At 40.7% G+C, this 23,178-nt stretch overlaps 1 protein-coding gene across 1 annotated transcript in view; it reads left to right on the top strand.

Moving 5' to 3' along the window:
• Positions 1 to 23,178, top strand: part of LOC106732019 (scavenger receptor cysteine-rich domain-containing protein DMBT1-like) — a 100,196-nt gene that overhangs the window by 24,318 nt on the left and 52,700 nt on the right. The window contains exons 14-23 of the mRNA XM_014573714.4: positions 501 to 539; positions 1,620 to 1,931; positions 3,101 to 3,130; positions 3,585 to 3,629; positions 5,548 to 5,698; positions 6,020 to 6,231; positions 10,001 to 10,173; positions 13,838 to 14,232; positions 15,930 to 16,204; positions 16,857 to 17,035. Of these exons, the coding sequence (XP_014429200.4) occupies positions 501 to 539; positions 1,620 to 1,931; positions 3,101 to 3,130; positions 3,585 to 3,629; positions 5,548 to 5,698; positions 6,020 to 6,231; positions 10,001 to 10,173; positions 13,838 to 14,232; positions 15,930 to 16,204; positions 16,857 to 17,035 (1,811 nt within the window). The remainder of the gene's footprint in view (positions 1 to 500; positions 540 to 1,619; positions 1,932 to 3,100; positions 3,131 to 3,584; positions 3,630 to 5,547; positions 5,699 to 6,019; positions 6,232 to 10,000; positions 10,174 to 13,837; positions 14,233 to 15,929; positions 16,205 to 16,856; positions 17,036 to 23,178) is intronic.

Genomic DNA, 23,178 nt, shown 5'->3' with positions numbered 1-23,178 from the left:
GGAAACGTTTTCCGTTAAAAGCATTTTCGGAAAAGTGCATCTAGATTGGCACGGACGCTTTTCCACAATAAAGCCCCGATCGCCATTTTCGTGATCGGGGCTTTTTTGCGCAAAACAAATCTGAGCTGTCTATACTGGCCCTTTTGTGCAAAAGTTTTGCGCAAAAGGACTTTTGCCTGAACGGGAGAAGCATAGTATTTCCGCAAGAAGCACTGATTTCTTATAGTAGGAAGTCAGTGCTTTTGCGGAAATTCAAGTGACCAGTGTAGACAGCTGGCAAGTTTTTCCGGAAAAGCGGCTGATTTTCGGGAAAAACTGGCCAGTCTAGACACAGCCTTGGAGGCTGGGATTTAGAACATGATTTGCTATTCCTCTACTCTTGCATATATCACTGGTGATTTCTGTTGCACATTAATGTTCACCTCCTTGATAACACAATAGGAGGATCCATTGTTGTTATAATAAATGTCTTTTCTAATTGTCCATTTGTCTTATTTCAGCAAGTACCTCTTACCCTCCAGTGAGCATCACCATGTATGGTAAGTACTGTCTCACTTTGTTTTAATAACATTTCTTTTATTATAGGATTCAGTACTGTTACTGTTGATCTGATCAGAAACACACCCATACTAGGTCAGACCAGTGGTAAATCTAGCCCAGAATCATGTCTTTTAACAGTGGCCAGATGCTTCAGAGGGAATGAACAGAACGGGGCAATTCTGAGTGGTCCATCTCCTGTCATTCACCAGTTCCTGGCAGTTGGTGATTTAGGAATACCCAGTGTATGCGGTTATTTGTTTGACAATCTTGGCTAAGAGCCATTGATGGGCCTTTCCTCCATGAACTTCTCATTCTCTTTTGAGCCCACCTAAACTTTTGATCTTAACAACATTCCCTGGCAATGAGTTCTACAGGTTAACTCTATATAGGATAAAGAGGGATGTCTTTTTATTTATTTTAAACTTGCTGCCCATCAATTTCATCAAGGGATCCCTAGTTGTTGTGTAATGTGAGGGGGTATACAACATCACTGTACACACTTTCTTCACATCATTCATGGTTTGATAGGTCTATTTTATATCAACCCTTAGTGGTTTCTTCTCTGAGTTAAGCCATCCCAATCTTTTTAATCTCCCCATATACGGAAGCTGCTCTGTAACTCTTAATTTGTTGCCCTTCTCTATACTGTTGCTAATTCTAATGCATCTTTTAAGAGATGGGATGACCACAAGTGCAAGCAATATTTACAATGTGGATGTTAGTTTCTATGTTATTTTCCTTCCCTTTCCTCATGGATCTTAACATACCGTTAGCTTTTTTGAATGCCACGGCACATTTAGCAAATGTTTTCAGGGAACTATCCATGATGACTCTAAGATCCCTCTCTTGAATAGTAACAGGTAGTTTAGATGCCATCTCTTTGTTTGTATGCTTGGAATTACTTTTTCAAATGTGTTTTTTCCAAGTTGATCCAGATGTGTGATCTGGCCATGGAATCCCCTTAGCAGTCAATTGGAGTTCCATACATGGATCAGGTTCACCTTAGTTGCCACTGAGTTATGAAAAGGAACAAAACTACAACTCATGAACTAATAATAATTACTTTGCATCTATTTTAGGACTGGCCTTGAGACTAGTGAATTCAGCTAGCAGATGTGAAGGTCGTGTGGAAATCTATTACGCGGGATCGTGGGGGACTGTGTGTGATGATTCTTGGGATCTCAATGACGCAAATGTTGTGTGCAGCCAGCTTGGATGTGGATATGGTGTTGCAGCAAAGACCAATGCTTATTATGGTCAAGGCTCAGGAAATATTGTCCTTGATGATGTGAGGTGCACAGGATGGGAATCCAGTCTGTGGGACTGTCCTCATGCAGGATGGCTCAATCATAACTGTGGTCATCATGAAGATGCTGGTGTCATTTGTTCAGGTGAATACCAAAAGTTTGCTGGTATTTTGCAATTCAATGACTGGCAGAGAATACACTTTTCACCATGCCTAGGATGTTTTTGAAAGTCACATTGCTGAGGTTACAATATATGAAATTCAGTTTCTGGAACCAAATCCTATATTAAAGAGATCACTTTCCTACCTCCTCAAACATTAGTTCCATGCTTCAATTAGCCAACCAGTTATTTTCCTGGTGAGTGTGATTGTGCTAGAATAGAATATAGATGTAGAATGACAAAAAAGGGAAGATAGCCAAATAACGATGATATTAATCTTCCATTCTGGCAACCTCACTTCCTTTGAAAGTCGAATCCTGCCAGCGAGATAGGACATGGTTATGGGAAACCTGTTCATGGTTTTGCCATCCCACTTAGTTTCATTATGCTGCAGTTATCTGGCAAGTAAATTATGGATAATGAATCTTACTCAACTTCATACAAGCCGTAGAGATCCAAAGATGAAAGACCTAATTAAGTTTCAGCCTCAGTCTTGTGCCATCAGGAAAGGTACATTTTTCTGATTTTTTTTTCATTTACTTCAGTGGGAATAAAGCCCATTTTACTCTATTTCATGATTACCCTCAAGGAGACATGAGAAAGTTGTGTCTTCAAAGTTTTACTCTACTTGTTTTGAAATATAACATCCTCCAGGAAAGTGTTGCTGCTTCTAATGTCATTTGCATTTAAAATATTATACATACTTTCAAGCTAATATCCATTTTTTCATTCATTAGCAATTTAAAACAATTCATTCTGATTTGGATCAAAACCAAATATTTAAAATTTTCAGTAAACCAAAACAATCGAAAAAAGTATGTTTCAGATCACTGAAAAAATGCTTGAACACAATCATAATATTTTGGCTTGAATTCAGCGACTTTTGCAGGCTTGGGGGATTTTAAAATAGAACTTAGAAACAAATTTATTTCTCACTTAAAATGCCAAAAAATAATTTTCAAAAAGAAATGTTCCTAGAAAGGTGTTTGAAATGGTAGTTTAATTGATCAGTACATTGAAACTGTCACAAATTGTGTAATGTTTTGGTGTTGCTGAATCTGTAATTTTGCTGCAAAACATTTTGGCCTAAATATTTTGCCCAGTTATGAGACACTAATAACAAACTATAATTTCTCATGTTTTCCCTTTGCAGATGCTGGATACACAACATCGCCATCCACAGGTAACTCATCACTTGCATGTTATCCATCATGACATTACATTTGAATATTCTGAAATGCATGTGTACAGGATCACCACCTATATATATTATAGGCAGACCTGGCAGTGCCATTTCCAGTTGAGGTCACCTAACACTTTCTATGATAAGACCTAAATGTTAGTTGCTTATTACTTTGCCAAACTTAAACCATTAAGACTCAACTCCATTTATGTCTGAGACTGGTGTATTTTGCCAAGTTTTGAGCTGAAACATTTTAGCTGTTTCCCAAATAAGAATAGGGGAACATGTTGTTTTGCCCACATTAAATAAATCTTCCAACTCTTTCACTGAAGAGCTCTGGTGTCGCCATGATTTGGTATGGGGATGTGGAATTTGGCAGCCAGGATGTGTGTTTCGTCATTCCAGTGAAAAGTCACCAGAGGTCTCTAGTTATGCTTCTGTTCTCTTCCTGCAGAAACACCAGGATCCACTACATCATGGCCTTGGTACACAACAACTGGTAAATGCTAACTCATTCACTTTCACTTTCACTAAAATATTTCTTGCTGATCGAGTTCTGTGCTCTGCAGGGGCAGATGACCGTTTTGCGGGGCCCCGGGCAGCATAATTCCGCGGGACCCTCCCTTTGCCATGGCGCATGTGCAGTGACGCCAGGCGCATGCGCGGAGGCGCCACGGCGCATGCGCGGGGCTTTCTGAAGCGCGGGGCCTGGGGCGGCCGCCCCGTTCACCCTGCCGTATATCTGCCCCTGGTGCTCTGAATTCTTGCCTATGGATTTATAGTACAATGGCACAGGAACTGAGATGAGAGTCAGGGCAGGTTGAATAGCAATACACAAGGTAAATTTCAAATGTGATATAGGCAATACATGTTTCCCGGTACATTTGTTGAACTGTATAGGTCCATTCCACACCCATATTCTTGCCTATTGTACCTTCAGAACACTGAAGTTTGGGGAATAAACTCAGTTTTCTTCAATCTATTCAACTCTCCCTCTTCTGTTCCATCACTCCCTTGCTACAAGAGTGCAAGAACCTCATTTTAGACTGAGACTATCTATTAGCCTTTCTGTCACACATATAAATAGGGCATTCCCCAAGAGACAGTCTATGGGACCTTCCTCATTGACGATGGCTCTCTCATAACTTGTCATTCAGAAGATGCCAATGTCATCTATTCAGGGTGCCTTGCAAAAAATTTCGCTTGCTTAACTGATGAGCTCCATGGAGTAGGGATTTGACAAACACAATGTGTAATTTCACCATAGGGCTCTAGTTTAGTTTTTGTTACCTTCATGTAGGAAGACCAGGATACACTACATCATGGCCCTGGTACACAATCACTATTGAGCGTTAACTCATTCTGGCTTCATGTAATGTTTCTACATTACAGGATTCTGTGCTTAGAGAAGTTTTGAAAGTGTAGCTTATGATTTCATTGTGCAGTTGCCACGTGAACTGAAATGAGAGCAAGGAGAAATTGAAAAGAAATTTAAAGGACCAAATTTTGAAACTGGTTCAGGCAATAAAGCTTTCTTGGTATAGTTGTTGAATGACACCCTTGTGTTCTGACGTCTTCCAATACCCTGTCACAACTCCATGCTTACCCTGTGGTTTTGGGGAAGAGAGGAGAATATGGATAGTAGTTCTCAGACTCACTTTATAGCTGTTGGAATGTGGTGGGATTATGTTGATAAATTACATGAATGCAGATTGGGGAATAGAAACCAGATACTTTGACTCGCTGTTACCATGCTATTTCCATAACACCATGTTTCCTTCATTTTTGGTGCCTATACAATATTTACCTTTCTTTCAATAGGCTGTGGCTGGAAAACAAGAATTCCATTTTGGAAAATAATTCTGAGACTTTAAAATTTGTTTTCATTCTGCCTCAGAACAAAAATAACCTTTCTAGTTCTCCTTTTTGAATGTGTTTCACAAACACAAAATTGAGGAGGAGCATTAAGCCTTATGTCACTTAAAGCTCTGCATTAAGTAAAAATTGTGACTTTACAAAGTTGGCTGCAGATGCTATTTTCATTCAGGCTGTTATTTTTCACCCCTGTGTACCAAGTGCTTCCTCAAAAATTTACTTCCAACCTGAATTAAGAACATTGGAGGAAAAAGGGCAAACAATTTCTTTCCTGAACATTTTCTGTGGCCAATATTTTCTGTCTTCAGCTATATCCATTTAGGTCCTAATCTTAAGGGGTGATGAGCATTAAATGAAAGTGTGAGTGGGATCCACAGATCTTGGGATCAGATGCTGACCCCAGAGAGCAACTTTTATAAAGACCATTGGTTTTATAGCAGATATTCCTTTAACTTAAGTAGGTTTTGGGTCTGACTGATAAATCATATACACATATATAAATGACTTGTATGTGTTTACGTTTCTGACATTTTATTCTGCAGCAAGATATACTTGTGGTGGTGTCCTTCAATATTCATCTGGGACTTTTCATAGCCCGTTCTATCCTGGAAATTATCCAAACAATGCAGATTGTGTGTGGGAAATAGAAGCAGAGAACAATTACCATATAATACTTTCCTTTAGAGATATCTCGTAAGTAAATCGCTATTTTCCTGGGCAATTCATGTGTTTAGAGTCATGGATTTTTTTCTCTGTATTTGAAGAATATTTCTCAACAAGGTTTAACAGTTCAAAGTCACCAGTAAACCTAAAATGAAAATTGCATGAATGGAGTAGTATTTGTTGTTACTTGTTGAGTCCTCACAAAGAGGTTGGTACCACACAAGATGCATAATGAAGACAATTTTTGCAACAGACACCTTGCAGTCTGAAGGGTTTAATGTGAGATTTCTGTGTTGCTCTGTAATGAATACCTAAATAGGAGTTTACAAAATGTTTATTTTCCTTTCCTAGGACAGAAGGTAGTGGATGCCAATATGATTATATTGAGATATATGATGGAGCACTCTATACTTCTCCTTTACTGGGGAAGATTTGTTATAATTCGACTCCTACTTATACATCATCCTCAAACTTGATGACAGTTAGATTTCACAGTGACTCAAGTGTCACGAAGAGAGGGTTTCGTGCTGACTATTACACCATTCCAGCAGATCAGAATACTAGTAAGTTCATGCTTTTCAGTAGACAAGTCTATTGATTTTTATTTACTAAATAACCATTGATTAATGTTCAACAGGGGTGCCGACAGCCTCCACAGACCCCTGGCAAAGTGTGGCAGCCTGGCTCTGTGCTCTTGAAAGGGGTGGGACCTCCAGTGGAAGGGACGGGGCAGGGGTAGCCAGAGCTCTGAACCACCCAGAGTGCACCATCTGAAACCAGCCCCCACCCCATAGAGCTATCCGGAGCACATGGTGTGTGCTACAGCAATGAAAGGGATCAGGGATCCTGCCACCGCCACTGCCACAGTAGTAGTGGCGGAGGTTGGGAACCCTTTGAATTGCTGGGCCCTAAGGCCACAACCCTCTTTGCCTCCCCTCCTCCTGTTGGCGGGCCTGGTGTTTTACCACGTAAGTATAGTACAACTCATTGTCATCTTTCATAGTGCGTCATTACTGGCCTTTTACTTTCAGACAATAGTTTGATTTCATTTAAATTTAAAACTTTATCATCAGATTATTTGTGACATTTTCTCTGATTCTCAACCTAAATTTAATGTTTTCGTCATCTCATTATTCTTACTTGTACAACCCAATTACTCATTCTCTTTGGGTGTGATCCTAGCCCTGATGTAGGCAAAACTCTCATTGAAATCACCCTTTTTCATACAATAGGAGTCAATTTCATGTCCTCTCCCCAATTCATTAGTAGTTGTTTATCTGAGCTCGGTGCCTGTTTAGCACTGTACTGATACAAGTTTAGTATCAGAATCATTTACATTTAAATTTATTCCCTCTGCTTCATTTCCCAGTTTCTGATGTTCTTCCCAGAACCCCCTGCAATTTGTCCATGTCTTCAAGTGAACTTGAACACCTTTCACACTCATTCAAAGCCTGATCCTTAAGCCCTCATTCAGACAAATCTCCTGTTCATTTCAATGTGACTTTACAGGATCCAGGAAGTTACTATACAGGATCCAGACTCCTTTATGTGAGTCCACCTCTGCATATGTGATATATGTGATTCCAAACCCCATCAGACAGGGGTGGGGAACCTTTTTTGGGTCCGGGGTCGCTGACCCACAGAAAAATCTGTCATGTGGAGAGCAGCGTGGGCTCCCCAGTGCTGGGAGTGAGGAGCAGCCACATTTGGCCCGTGGGCCTTAGGTTCTCCTCTGCCATAAGGCTTATGTAAGCTCACATATGCAATCCTCTGATTCTGCATCCCTTATTTATACTAAATAGCTTGCAACTGGTTAATTCCACTAGCTGATCAGTAAAATTCATGGTAGCAAAATTGCCATCAACCAAACACACTGATCAGTATCTTAGATGCCTATATACAAATGCAAGAAGTAAGCAGGAAGAACTATAAGTGCTAATAAATAAACACAACTATGACATTGTTGGTATCACAGAGACTTGGTGGTATAATACATATTATTGGTATAGCAGGCTACAGCTTACTCAGGAAGGATAGGAAGGGAAAAAAGGGAGGAGGTTTTGCCTTATATAATAAAAATGTGTATACAGGCAGTCCCCGGGTTACGTACAAGATAGAGACTGTAGGTTTGTTCTTAAGTTGAATTTGTATGTAAGTCGGAAGTGGTACATATTGTAGGGGAAACTCTAGCCAAACATTTCTCCAGACCTCAGTTTTATTCTCCCACACCTCACTTCCCTCAGTCCTTTATTCTCAAGCTGAGGTGTCTGCTGAGAAAAGCCGCTCCGCGTCTCCCTGGTCTGCTGGGGGCGGCTCTAGCTTCGCGTCTCCCTGGTCTGCTGGGGGGAAGCAGCTAGTGCGGGGTTGCCTCACCCCATTTGTAAGTAGGTATCCGATGTAAGTCGGATCCATGTAACCCGGGGACTGCCTGTACTTGGACTGTGGTGGAGATGGACGTAGGAGACAGATGTGTTGAGAGTCGCTGGGCTAGATTAAAAGGGGTAAAAAACAAGGGTGATGTCATGTTAGGGGTCTATTACAGGTCACCTACCTAGGTGGAAGAGGTGGATGAGGCTTTTTTAAAATAACTAACAAAATCATCTAAAGAGCAGGATTTAGTGGTGATGGCGGACTTCAACTATCCAGACATATATTGAGAAACTAACACAGCAGGGCATAGACTATCCAATAAGTTCTTGGACTGCATTAAAGACAACGTTTTATTCCAGAAGGTTGAAAAAGCTACTGGGGGAAGCTGTTCGAGATTTGATTTTAATGAATAGGGAGGAAATGGTTGAGAATTTGAACGTCGAAGGCAGCTTGGGTGAAAGTGATCATGAAATCATAGAGTTCATGAATAAGGAATGGTAGAAGGGAGAATAGGAAAATAAAGACAATGGATTTCAGAAAGACAGATTTTGGTAAGCTCAGAGAGCTGGTAGGGAAGGTCCCATGGGAAGCAAGAGTAAAGGGAGAAACAACTGCAGAGAGTTGGCAGTTTTTCAAAAGGACATTATTAAGGGCCCAAAAGCAAACTATTCTGCTGCGTAGGGAAGATAGAAAGTATGACAAAAGTCCGCCTTGGCTTAAACAGGAGATCTTACATGATCTAAAAATCAAAAAGGAGTAATATCAAAATGGAAACTAGGACAAATTACAATGGATGAATATAAGCAAACAATACAGGTATGCAGGGGAAGATTAGAAAGCAAAGGCACAAAATGAGCTGAAATTCGCTACATACATAAAGGGAAAGAAGAAGAAATTCTATAAATATATTAGAAGCAAGAGGAAGACCAAGAACAGGGTAGGCCCACTGTTCAGTGAGGAGGGAAAAACAGTAACAGGAAACTTGGAAATGGCAGAGGTGCTTAATGACTTCTTTGTTTCAGCTTTCACCAAGACATCTGATGATGAAGGAATACCTAACAGTGAATACTAGTGGGAATAGGGTAGGTTTAGAAGATAAAATAAAAAAAGAACAAGTTAAAAATCACTTAGAAAAGTTAGATGTCTTCAAGTCACTAGGGCCTGATGAAATGCATCCTAGAATACTCAAGGATCTGATAGAGGAGGTATCTGAGCCTTTAACTATCAACTTTGAAAAATCAGAAGACAGGAGAGATTCTAGAAGACTGGAAAGGGGCAAATGTAGTGCCCATCAATAAAAAGGGAACTAAGAACAACTCAGGAAACTACAGACCAGTCAGTTTAACTTCTGTGCCATTGGCTGGGAACTGGGGTCAATAGGAGATGCAGGGAGCAGTGCCTATGGGCAGTGATGTGCGAGACCCACCTAAAAGCTGCTCCTGCTGGTCATTTTTGGGAGCTGCCTGAGGTAAACTATGCTCCCTGCCCTCTCTTGCATCCAACCCTCTGCCCCAGCCCAGATCCCGCACTCTTCCTGTAACCAAACTCCTTCCCAGAACCTGCACCCCACCTTCCTTTCCATACACTAACTCCCGGTCCCAGCCTGGGGACAGTGAGTGAGGGTGGGGAAGAGCCAGGGAGGGAAGAGTGAGATGGGGGTACATCCTCAAGGAAGGAGCAGAGAATGGAGTGGGGCAAAGATCTTTACGTTTGCATTGCTAGACAGTTGGCACCTCTAACAGATAGGCCTGTGGAAGCCATGGCAGTGCCAGAAGAGCATGCCCAGCAGGGTAGCAGACAGCTTTCTGGGCACCAGCCGGTGCAGGTGCAGCACTGTGTACAGGGGGCCCATTGACTAGTATGTCCTGGAGCCCCGAATTGCTGTTGGCAGCCTGACTGGTTGAACAGTTAATTATTATTGTGTGCTTGACTGTGCTAATATGTGTTTCTTCCTCCCACCAGCTCTTCGGTGTCTGCCAGAATACATGCACGCAGTTGTTAACAGAGCTTATCTCCACTCGCAAGGCTACATTTCAGAGACTGTCAGCTTGAATGACCCTTCTTGTAAACCAAACATTACCACAAGCTATATTATCTTCAAAATACCATATAATGGCTGTGGCACAAGGCGACAGGTATGAAGTTGATTTAGCAAGCCGTGTGAATAGGGGTATGTGCAAACTGCACAATTCATTTAGAAAAGGGTCGTGAACAGAAACTTGCCCTGTGATTCCCAGGAGCTGCAAGTGAACCAACAGTACAGGTTCAGATGCACTGATCACTCCCATCTATTCTGCTTTCTGCAGGGAACACTGCATTTATTGCAGATTGATCTTATGGGGAAGATTGTGGGCCAGAGTAGATACATGAACAATCTCCACCAATGTTCACAGACTTCCTTTGAGCATGAGCTGATATTCTTGAATAGTCACAACATTTTGCGCTTAGGTCCCAGTTCAGCAAGGTACTTACACAGGTCTAATTTAAAGCAGTCACTTCAATAGCACTACTCATGTGCATTAAGTTAGACTCATGCTCAATTACCTTGCTGAATCAGGATCTTTGTAAGCAAATGGTCTGGTAGCACTTTATAGACTAACAAAACATGTAGATGGTATCATGAACTTTCCTGGGCACAGCCCTCTTCTTCAGACAACCGGAGTTTTGATTAGAGGATAAGGAAACTCAAAATAAATAGGAGAAGGGAAGGGGAGGGGGAGAGATGTTCTGTCACCCATCTCTCTACCTCTATGCATAAAGTATCAGGAGAAAGGGTGCTAAACCTGAGTAGATAAAGATCAAAGTCAGTGGATGGATAAGGCAGGAAGGATACCATTCAGAAAGTAGTAATAGAGATGTAGCTGTGTTAGTCTGGTCTTGCTGAAACAAAAGACAGGACTATACAGCACTTCAGAGACTAACAAGATGGTTTATTAGGTGATGAGCTTTTGTGGGCCAGACCCACTTCCTCAGATCAAATTGAGGAAGAAAATTGGCACAACCATATATACCAAAGGGATACAATAAAAAAAAAGTGAACACATATAAAATAGACAAATCAGATTTTAGAACAGAGAGGAAATGAGGGGGGGAGGTTAATGTCTACGAGGTAATGATATTAGAGGTGATAATTGGGGAAGCTATCTTTGTAATGGGTGAGATAATTAGCATCTTTGTTAAGGCCCATTTGTAAAGTGTTAAATTTAAGCATGAATGACAGTTCAGAGGCGTCTCTTTGAAATCTTGTGTTAAAGCCTCTTTGAAGCAGGATGCAGGTAGTAAGGTCATTGAGACAATGCCCAGGCTGGTTGAAATGGCAAGAAACTGTTTTTTCTTTGTGAAACTGTCTGATGTCTGTTTTGTGTGCATTGATTCTTTGGCGAAGTGTCTGAGAAGTTTGTCCAAAATACATAGCAGACAGACACTGTTGAGAAGGGCTAAAAGGGAATGGGATCTGAGGAAACGTTATTCTAAGTCAGCCATAAAGATGTTAGCGTACTGTGGGGCCATGTGGGGCCCCTTCTCTACTTATGCTACATCAGTGACATCTTTATGATCTAGACCCATGACCAAGAAACACTGGATGCATTCCACAGAGACTTTAACAACCTACACCCCACCATTTGGTATATATGGTCATGCCATTTTTTTTCCACAGTTTGATCTGAGGAAGTGGGTCTGGCCCACGAAAATTCATCACCTAATAAACCATCTTGTTAGTCTTTAAAGTGCTGCATAGTCCTGTCTTTTGTTTCATTCAGAAAGTAGTTAGCACCTTCATTAATAAAGGTTCCACCACCCCATATCTTGATTAAGTCCATAATTAATTGAATTGAATTTGCATTTGTACTGTAATTCCAAGCTTTCCTTGTGGATTTTGCTTGAAGAACTGGCCTGTGACAAGCCCGCCACCTTCAGATCTATGAGATTATGGTTAGGTAAACAGAAATGTTCTGCCACTGGCTTCTGAGTATTTTCTTTACATATATCCGATTTGTGTCTGTTGATTCTTTCCCATAGAGAACGTCCAGTTTGGCCAATATATATAGTAGAGGGGCACTGTTGGCATTTGATGGCATAGATCAAATTACTAGAGGAGCAGTCAACTGACCCTTTGATTTTGTAGCTAGTGTTGTTTGCTCCAGTGATTAATTTGTCAGTGTAGATATGTGGGCAGAGTTGGCATCTTTTCTGGTTGCAGGGCCGGGTACCTGGAGGCTTATGATGTGGTTGTGTGGCATGGTTATCAGAAAGAATACATTTCAGATTAGGAGGTGGTCTATACGCAAGAATAGGTTTTTTTCACAAGGCCTCTGAGAGTGAAGGATCATTTTTTAGGATGGGTTGTAGATTGTGTACGATGCGTGGGAGGGGTCTGAGTTGTGGACTGTAAGTAACAACAAGAGGAGTTCTGTTATTTTCTCTTTTGGGTCTGTCTTGAAGTAGTTTATGTCAGGGAACTTTTTTGGCTCTGTCAATTTTTTTTCACTTCCCCAGGTGGGTATCTCAGATTTATGAATGCTCTGTAAAGATCCTGTAGGTGATTGTCTCTGTCTGTGGGGTCAGAGCAAATCCAGTTGTATTGTAGGGCTTGACTGTATACAATCAACTGAAAAAATGTGTCTGGGATGGGAGCTGGAAGCATGAAGGTAAGTGTAGCGGTCTATGGGTTTACGATATAGGGTAGTTGAAAGTTGTCCATTATTTAACTTTACTGTAGTGTCCAGGAAGTGGATTTCCCTTGTGGACTGGTCCAGGCTGAGGTTGATAGTGGGGTAGAAGTTGTTGAAATCCTGGTGGAATTCTTCAAGAGTCTCTTTACCATGTGTCCGTATGATGAAGGTGTCATTGATGTAACGTAAGTAAAGAAGGCATGTTAGGGGGCGAGAGCTGAGGAAATGTTGTTCAAGGTCAGCCATAAAAATGTTGGCATATTGTGGTGCCATGTGTGTGCCCATGGCTGTGCCGCTGATTTGGAGAGAGAAATTGTTTCTGAATTGGAGGTAGTTGTGGATGAGGACAAAATCGCAGAGCTCTGTAATCAGGTGTGCAGTATTGTTATCGGGGATGGTGTTCCTGATGGCTTGTAATCCGTCTTTGTGTGAAATGTTGGTATAGAGGGCTTCTACATCCATGGTAGCCAGAATGGTATTTTCAGGGAGATTATTGATGTTTTGGAGTTTCCTCAGGAAGTCAGTGGTATCGTGGAGGTAGCTGGAAGTGTTGGTGGCATAGGGTTTGAGGAGGGAGTCGAGATAGCCAGATAATCCTGCAGTGAATGTGCCAATACTGGAGATGATGGGTCGTCTGGGATTACCAGGTTTGTGTATTTTGGGTAGTAGATAGAAGATTCCTGGTCGGGGATTAGGAGGGGTGTTATTGTATATTTGGTCCTGAGTAGCATCAGGGAGTTTAATGAGCAGCTTTTTCATGTTTTTTTGGTATTCCTTAGAAGGGTCACAGGAGAGAGGCCTGATATTGGATCTTTGAATCTGGTATTGGATCTTTGTGCATTTCATGTTTAGCCTTTGTACTAATGTTAACTAACTTGGCTGTATTTGAATTCCATGAAAATATTTTTCACATCTCTGTGTGATCATCATATCCGTCAACAATTTTGTTTAAAATGTGTCATAAATAGAAAGGACCAAAGTCACATTTCTTTTAAAAAAACTGCCAGTGGAAGCAATGCTTTTATAGGGCATGTTATTCTGGGGTGTATCAAAATGTAATGGTAATTGTGACTTTGGGCAAAAATATGAGCACATTAACTAATTCAGCATTTAATGTGTCAAACAGGGAAACAGCAATACTATCATGTATTCTAACTTGATCAGAGCAACCACTTCTGGCTACATAATCAACAGGGAAAAAGATCTTCACTTGCACATCAACTGCAAAATGCTCGAAAACACATGGAAAGAAATAATGTATGTTGCTGGGGACGAAAGAGCTATTGAGATCAATGAAACGCAGTACAGCAGATACGACTTGAACATATCATATTATGAATCTCCATCCTTCTCACGGCCAGTGTATGATTCTCCATACTACGTTAACCTGAACCAGAATTTATTCCTTCAAGCTTCAATTAACAGCTCTGATGCAAATCTGGTGTTGTTTTTGGACACGTGTGTTGCATCTCCTGATCACAATGATTTTACAACAGTAACCCATGACATTATCAGAAGCGGGTAAGGACTTTCTCAACAATGGTTTACAATGAAACTGTGCATGCCGTTCTGTATTTGTTTTGTTTATGGAATCATCTGAATAGGGACAATGCACACTGATTTCAATTCCCTATGCCAATAAACTGTTTAAAACCTGTTTTAACCAATCCTGTCAATAAATGAGAAATTTCAACAGAAACAATGTTAAGGCCCGTGCAATCATGCAAGAGTGATTGCTCTTAAACATGTTATGTGATAACTAGAGAAGTGAATTCAGTTGTGATGTAAACAAGTTTTATCGCAAACTTCACTGACATCATTGAATTTTCACTAGCCTATATCAAGAATGAATTCAGCCTCAACTAGTTAGCTTATAGAATTCAATTGTGTATTTTCAAAATATTCTGATTCTTTATTTTTTTAATTATTCATTCTCGTTCTGTTCTAGTTTAGTGTAGCATACTGCGAATGTTGTTACAAATTACTGTAGCTCAATGCTTGATTCAAATGACAGAAGCTTAATGATTGATATTCTTGCTATCCTGTATGATTTGCAAGTGACACCGAAGTATTTTAATGTCACAAAGTTGGCCCAGGCTTGTTCTTGTGGCTTGGTTTAAATCATTTCTAATGGAAAATGAGACAAATGAATATAGATTAGATTCTTAGATCTGGTAAGGAAAAAAGTCACTAATCTCATCCATTATAGCATATCCTATGCTTTACTTGCCAGAATTTCAGTAGACTTCTCTCACTAGATTCTACATCTTCCTGGGTATGACAGTGCAAATCTTGTTGGAGCAGGTCCAATTGTCAATAAATGTCTGACTTGTTTTCCTGTCTTCCCCCGCCCCCCCCCAAAAAAACCAAAACCAAAAACACACCTGTTCATTAAAACTGAAAAGTTTCATGGATGTGTATCAGTTTTGATAGAACTGTCATTGGGTAGAGTTTCTCAGCTAAGACAATGAAAGAAACCCAGGCCAAGTGGTTAGATTGGTTGACTGGGTTGCGGGAGACGGAAGGTCAAGTCCTTGCTCTGAATAATGCAGAGCAGGCACTTGATCTTGGGTCTACCATGTCCTGTGTAACAGCCCTGGCTGTTCGGGGTTGGCTCTCTCTCGTGTGTGGGTCTTTTTCATGAAAAAATGAGAGAGAACACATTTTTCATCTGCATTGGAACAAAAAGAAATTTCAAATTTATGTGTGAAATGTTGTTTTCTGTCCAATCTCGTGAGCTTAAATTGTGGTTATATGTCTCCCTTCACAGTAACAATTAACACCCTTTGCATCAGGGGTCATAAACACTGCAGCCTGAAGATATAGGTAAGCCGCTCTGGGCTTTTTCCATAGATTAGTTGCCAGGACGACTAAAGGGGACTCCTGTAGAACTTGGCTGACCTGAGCATTGATCATACAAAGGCTTATGTACAATCTTAACTTTAAGCATGTGAGTTCAGTAAAACTACTCCCACTCTTAGGCATACATATAAACACCAGGGGAAACAATTTTGTATTTTTTGCTTTCAGAAAACTCACTGCCACTATTTTAACCTCTTTTCGTTTTCCATTCTTCCTTCAAATACATATTTTTCTCCCTTTCCATTGGTTATACATTGTTAATTTTTTTAAATCTTTGCATGTAGGGCATGCTTGATGCTCCAATTTATTTTTGTGTGTAGGCATGAAGATTAATTTTGCTTATTTGTTTATTTTAGGTGTGTTAGAGATGCTACCTATGGTACATACTATTCACCCTACGGCTCCATTATACGGTTCAAATTCAGTGCCTTCAAGTTTATGAACCAACATCCATCAGTTTACCTACAGTGCAAAATGGTGGTGTGTAGAGCATATGATTATTCTTCCCGATGCTACCAGGGCTGCGTACCAAGGTCTAAGCGAGAGACAAACTCTTACCAAGAAAAAATGGATGTTGTTGTTATTGGGCCAATTCAGCTTCGGAAAGATGCCACTGAGAATAGGAATGCTGGTAAATGGATATAACCTGCTCTTGTGTTAGTATAAGCGTCTGTAAATCACTTTTCATTTCACAAAATCTGTGCATGTCTGTTTACTTCCAATTTCTATTTAGCAACAGCTTTATCAACAGCTCCATTATAAAAGTTAAGGATCTGTTAAATGACTATTAGCATCTATATTAGTTCCTCATTTAGCACGTTTCCACCATCTTAGTCTGAACAGCTCAAAAATGCTAATTGAATCACTTTAGGAAGAAAGATGAGATACAATCCAGCTCCTTAATACAGCTTCATTGATTTAATTATACCCAAACTGTTCAAGCATTGTGATAGGTATGTCTAGTCTTGAATACCTCCAGTAAAGTGAAGCCTCAGACATCCTTGAGAAAAGTTCCATTCCATAGCTCTTGTGCAACTTATGCTCTTTTCATAATATTGAATCTAAAACATCCTTGCTGGGGTTCAGTTCATGAAATAGTCTTTACTAATATAAAGACATTGATATATCTAACACGTGTTCTATGAAATAGAGTGAAATTGATTTATTTCCTGACCTGATCTAGCATGTAACATTTTTAATTCAAGTTCTCTTGTTCTGATATCTTTGGCAATAGCTAGAACAGAAAACAAAATATAACAAACCATCTTTCTTTTGATTCACAGAGCTGGACTATTCTGAACATCAGGAAGAGGCAGATTCCTATAGGTCACTTCTTGCAACTGCTGGTCATTCCCAGACTCCGTTTATTGTTACAGTTGTGGTACTTGCAGCTGTTGTTTTAACTCTTCTTGGGTTCCTCTTGAAAAATAAATTGAGGAAGCAGGTTCCATACCAGCTGATGTGAGATGCTGGCAGCAGACGCTATCTCAAGCCATGTACCTAATTATTCAGTTGCTAGCTTTTGCACTCAATATCTTTTATATGGCAATTTGTGCTTCAGAGGGAAAGTATGAAAAACTTGCTTTAATAAGTCTACCCTCTGAGTTCTGGTAAATTCAGGCTAGAGCTGGGCCTAAGGTTAAAACATCCAAATAACATGGAAAGTTAGGAAAAGTTGAAATTTAGGTCCCAACTCCCCAGCCTGCTGTCATTTCTAATAATGGACTGAACTTCTCCCCCATATGTGACCCACCGGCTCCCTCCTCTCAGTCTAGAACCAGACTTTGCAGCTCAGGACTGTCTCTAGTCTAGATAGTCCAAAAGAGTTTTCACAGTATTCTGCAGTGAAATTTGATGGAACAACTCATGTAATTCCTATACTACAATGAATGTGAATAGAGGAAGACTGGTCCAGAGGGTTGAGCACTAACTTGGAATGTGAGTCACTGTGTCACCATCAACAGCTTGTGTCACTCTGGGCTTTAGTTCCCCATCTGGGATAACAGCACTTGCCTTCCTCTCAGGGGTGTTGAAACAATAAATACATTTAAGATTTTGAGTTGATCAGATATTACCATGAAGGGGAATATAGAAGTACCTAAGATTGATTGATAGAACTTTGGTTTGAGAACTTTATACATAAAAAGGGTACTCTGATATGTTTAAAAGTTACTGGCCTGTAGAGTAGTTGACCTGAAAACATATACTGTGTATCTGGATTCTAGATGTCCCATACATCTGCAAATCCTGATGTAAGCCCAAGTGTGTAGTCCATCCTTTACTTCCATTGGCTATAGTGAGCCATATATATATATTTTAATCCAATACATGTCAGTACATAACCACTAGACCATACCGCTAGTATATTTTTAGTGTAAAAATACATGAAATGAATCTACTTCTGAATATCTTGGTTAATTATTATATTTTAAAACATTTCCAATAACTCCATGAAATCTAAGGGTTTTGCTGATATCAGTTTTTGAAATTTCTATCCTTATCCCAAAATTAATGGCTTTGAAGTTCCATTATCATGAATGTTGGGGAAAATGTTCTGAGAAAATTAGATATATGAGATGAATGTCACTGCAATTGATTTCTAAAGACTCTAGAGTGTTCAGATCTGGGATTTTCTACTGGGACCTTTTGTGGAAATTAGATTTAAAAATTAAAACCCAAATCTAATTCAACTTGTCTGCATGTATTTTCTTTCCGTGTTCTCTAGGAAATAGTTAATGTGCCTTGTTGTATTTCAAATATATGTGGCTCATTTTCTAGTCTATATTATCTTGGAAATTGTTTCAATATATTGTGTTTCTGGGAAATACAACTATTAAACTCATATTACTAGAGTTGTCTTCTGTTGTACAAATTTTAGAAATTACCAACATCCTGGCTTTAAGAACATTTATTTTATTCATTTTTGGACCAGATTCTGCCAAACTTACTCACAGCTTAATAAAGACCATGAGTAGTCCCACTGAAATCAGGAGCAATAGTATGTAATGTATAGGTTTTTTTTCTCAAATTTCAGAAGTACATATATCTAAATTGTAATCTGGGTAAGCTGTTAAATAAAAACTAACTGAATTCAACAGATGATGGGGTGTAGAATTTAAAAACAAAATTGAACTCAACTTGGTTTTACAACCTCTTGTGTGATCTCTAGGAAATTAGTGTTATGTGGCTCCCTGTCAAATCTGAGTCACTTTGTAGCCCATATTACCTTGAGAACATTCTCATCATACACTGGCTCTGTGAAATACAAATAGAACATTACGCTTGCATATTCCTAGAGTTCTCTTCTGTTAGGTAAGTATGGGGGTATGTCTACACTACCCTCCTAGTTCGAACTAGGAGGGTAATGTAGGCATACCGCACTTGCTAATGAAGCCCGGGATTTGAATTTCCCGGGCTTCATTAGCATAAGCGGGGAGCCACCATTTTTAAATCCCCGCTGCTTCGAACCCCGTGTAGCGCGGCTACACGGGGCTCGAACTAGGTAGTTCGGACTAGGGTGCCTATTCCGAACTACCGTTACTCCTCGTTTCACGGGGATCGAAGCAGCGGGGATTTAAAAATGGCGGCTCCCCGCTTATGCTAATGAAGCCCGGGAAATTCAAATCCCGGGCTTCATTAGCAAGTGCGGTATGCCTACATTACCCTGCTAGTTCGAACTAGCGGGGTAGTGTAGACATACCCTGGGGAATTAACAGCATCATAGCACTCAGAGAACATTTGGCTTATTCATGTATCTATGGTATTATAGATGCTGGAATCTGCAAGTGCCTTGGTCCCATCTTTTGAGCACTAAGACTACATCTACACTGCAGAGTTTTTGTGCAAAAATGGAAGTTTGTGTGCAAAAACTCACGGAGCATGCACACTACAAGCCTATTTTTGTGCAATAAAAATTACAGTAGATCATCAGACAGGGCTTTTTGCGTAAGAGTTATTTCTCTTTCTATGAGGAATAAGCCTTTTTCCTCAAGAGCTCTTGCGCAAAAAGGTGTGTGTGGATGGACAACAGGGGTTTCTTCCACAAGAAACCCCTACCAGAAAAAGCACAGGTGCTCTGATGGCCATTCATAGAATGGCCATCAGAGCTTTCTTGTGCAAGAGCATCCATGGCAGTGTGGCTGCTGTCTTGCGCAAAAGCACATAGCAGTGTGAATGCACTCTTCTGCAAACAGTTCTTGCACAAGAAGCCTTCAGTGTAGACGTAGCCCAAGAGAAGATGACATAAGCTGGTAGGGTTGAGAGAGGAACTGTGATAGGAGGGACTTACACACCAAAAGAAAGAGGTTTGAGGGCTGGATGTCTTAGTCCCCTGCAAAAAAAAAAAAAGTCTTTTCACAATGAGCTCAGTAGTCATGGACACCCATTATAATACAATATTGCCTTTTCTTGGCCTTATTGTCTTCTTTGAGGAGTGTGGATTCAACTGACAGGCTGCATGTAGAACTGGGTAAAATATTTTGAATAAAATAGCTTAATTGCTGAAAAATGCAGCTTTGCATGAAATTTGCATCAAATTCACAAAATAGTTTCAGGAAGGAATAAACTTATAACAATGATGTAATCTAAACGTACCCCTTTGTAGACTCTGGCTTTTACCCACACTTTCATCCAGTCTTGCACCATGAGTTACCCAGTAGTGTCCACCATGGATTTAGCCTCCCTCCTACACTGAGTGTGCACTGGAAGCTTAAGGAACACTTACAGTGTGTCAAAGAGCCCTATAAACATCATGCATCCAAGACCATCAGTCTGCTCCCAATATGGCTTTATTGGACAAGGTGTGGGTCTCTGCCTATAACCTTCAGTTGAACTGCTTACTGGGGAAGCAGTCCCAAAAACTAAATATCAAAGCCCTAAAACTGAGACTTCTCTCAAAAGGCCGTCACAGGACAAAGTCTAATAAAGCTTTTTGTAACAATTTACAATCAAAACTGAACTTTCAATGACAAATGTGTTTAAATAAGATAAGAAATGCTGACGTTAAGAAATCACCCTGATTTTCTTAGCTCTCCTCCACTTTCTAAGGGTATGTCTACACTACCACTCTAGTTCGAACGAGGGTGGTTAATGTAGGCAACCGGAGTTGCAAATGAAGCCCGGGATTTGAATTTCCTGGGCTTCATTTGCATATTGCCGGGTGCCGCCATTTTTAAATGTCCGCTAGTTTGGACTCCGTGCCCCGCGGCTACACGCAGCACGAACTAGGTAGTTCGGATTAGGCTTCCTATTCCAAACTACCGTTACTCCTCATGGAATGAGGTATACCGGTAGTTCGGAATAGGAAGCCTAATCCGAACTACCTAGTTCGTGCCACGTGTAGCCACGGGCCCGGAGTCCGAACTAGCGGACATTTAAAAATGGCGGCGCCCGGCAATATGCAAATGAAGCCCAGGAAATTCAAATCCCGGGCTTCATTTGTAACTCCGGTTGCCTACATTAACCACCCTAGTTCGAACGACATACTCTAATAGATTAAAGGTAGCACATAAAACACACAGGGTATGTCTAAACAACAAAGTTAGTTCGGAATAACGGAATATTGTTCTGAAATAACTATGTGAGCATCTACACAGCAATTCCATTATTTTGAAATAATGGACAGTGTATTCTGACTTTGGTAAACCTCATTCTACAAAGAATAATGCCTATTCTGAAATAGCTATTTCAAAATAAGGCGTGTATAGACACTCCACTTCTGCTATTTCAAAATAGCCCCTCTCCTGGGCTATCCTAAGTTATTTCTTCTTGGGCTCTAAATTGAGATAGAACATCTACATCAGGGAAGCCTGCCTTGGACTAATTTCAAGGCTTTCCTGTAGTGTAGATGTGGTATTTGGAAAGAAGCTATTTTTGAATAACTATTCTGGAATAGCTTATTCCAAAATAACTGCAGTGTAGACGTAGCCAAGTTGGACTTCTCACAGCTTCCCCTTGCCTTTGCCCTCCCTCCTCTCTGGTAGTAGGGACTATGCCCAAGCAAGTGAGATGGAAAAAGCTGTGCATCAAGCCTCCGCTCTTTCCCGGTGAGTGACAAGCACTAAAACTGTCTGTATTGTGTTAGTGAGGTGCATATCATCACCTGTTTTCTCCTTTGTTGCTTATTCCTGCCTCAGACTCAGGCAGCTAGAGGACTTTGCCTGTGTAAACACATGATGGAGGAGGCTATGTGTGAACGTGCAGAATAAGATCAAGTACAAGTGGCTCTTCTGATGGATGATGAGCAGTTCCCTAATGCTTTCGTGTATTGGCACTGGTGGGACTGTAGCATCCGCCGAAGCCCTACCATGAGCATAAGAAGCGTAGCTGAAAGAGAGCCTGAAATATAAGGTCTTGTATTGGAGGCCTGAGGCCTGAACTAAAGTAATCCTCAAAGCTTTGATGATATAAAGCAAAGTCAGGATACGGGTAAGAGGCCCTAGTCACAGAATCTTGTAAGAGCAGGGCTAATGGAGCAGAAACATACACTCCTAAGGTGTGCTAGGCACAACACTCATGCAAACACACTTCAGAAACATAATACGAGAAAAGCCCAATACCCAGTTGATAAAAACACATTCCCCAAGAACATGCTGACTTCTCTTGAAGATAAGGCCAGGACAACAGTGTATTGGATAGAGATATTTTGGCTGAACTAACATGTACAAGGTGGTGGCTAGTCAAGTCAGAGGCTGGCATTAACCTCATCAGGGGGCAGTAACTAACCATGTCAGAGGGGGACAATATGTAGCTTGTTTGTATTGATGAAATCTCAAAGGGAGTGTCTCTGTACGACCCGGAGTTAGGGAGAGACAGAAATCCCTCTCGTTCACTGAGCTGATTCATTGTATTGGAAATAGCTGTGTTCATGGTCCTGTAGAGTCTGCTGTATACTAGGACTGTGTCTTGTTGACAATAAACCTGGCCCAACCAATCTAAAATGCCCTGGATTCCTGTGCCCCTACCCTGAAATGTGCCAAATGTTGCTCCTTCTAAGGATACAGTGTTTCCTGTTTACGCATCTACCCCCTCCTCAGTCATGGTCCCCACAGTGACCAAGTGCACCCAGCAGCAACACTTCAAGGCCATGCGCTGGATTGTGGGTGGTGAAAAAACTGGGAAAACCTTCTCTTCCAAAGACACTTTTGAAATGCCCCACGCAGGTTTCCATGTGGCTCAGTAGCAAATATCACTAGATTAGATGTGGGGAGAGGATGGGAGGTATGATTGCAGTTAACATGGGGCTCCTCAGGGCAGCTGGGGGATGGGGCCATTACCAGTTGGGGTGGATCCTCTGAGGCTATATCTAGACTACGGAGTTTTTCCAGGATACCAGAGGTATTCCGGAAAAACTCCACCATGTCTAGGGAACACATCTACTCTTCCGACATTTTTTGCGGAAAAGCCCTGTATTCCTCATTTTATAATATGAATGATGTAATAACTTCTTTTACACACAGCACTGTGACACATCATAGTAATACTTATCCCAGTATTTCAAAACACTCAGGCTACGTCTACACTGGCATGATTTTCCAGAAATGCTTTTAACGGAAAAGTTTCCGTTAAAAGCATTTTCGGAAAAGCGCGTCTAGATTGGCAGGACGA

This window comes from Pelodiscus sinensis, chromosome 8, assembly GCF_052426305.1.
Source record: "Pelodiscus sinensis isolate ZL-2025 chromosome 8, ASM5242630v1, whole genome shotgun sequence".
NCBI lineage: Eukaryota > Metazoa > Chordata > Testudines > Trionychidae > Pelodiscus > Pelodiscus sinensis.
The sequence above is the reverse complement of the archived record's forward strand: the minus strand, read 5'-3'. Positions and strand labels throughout refer to the sequence as shown.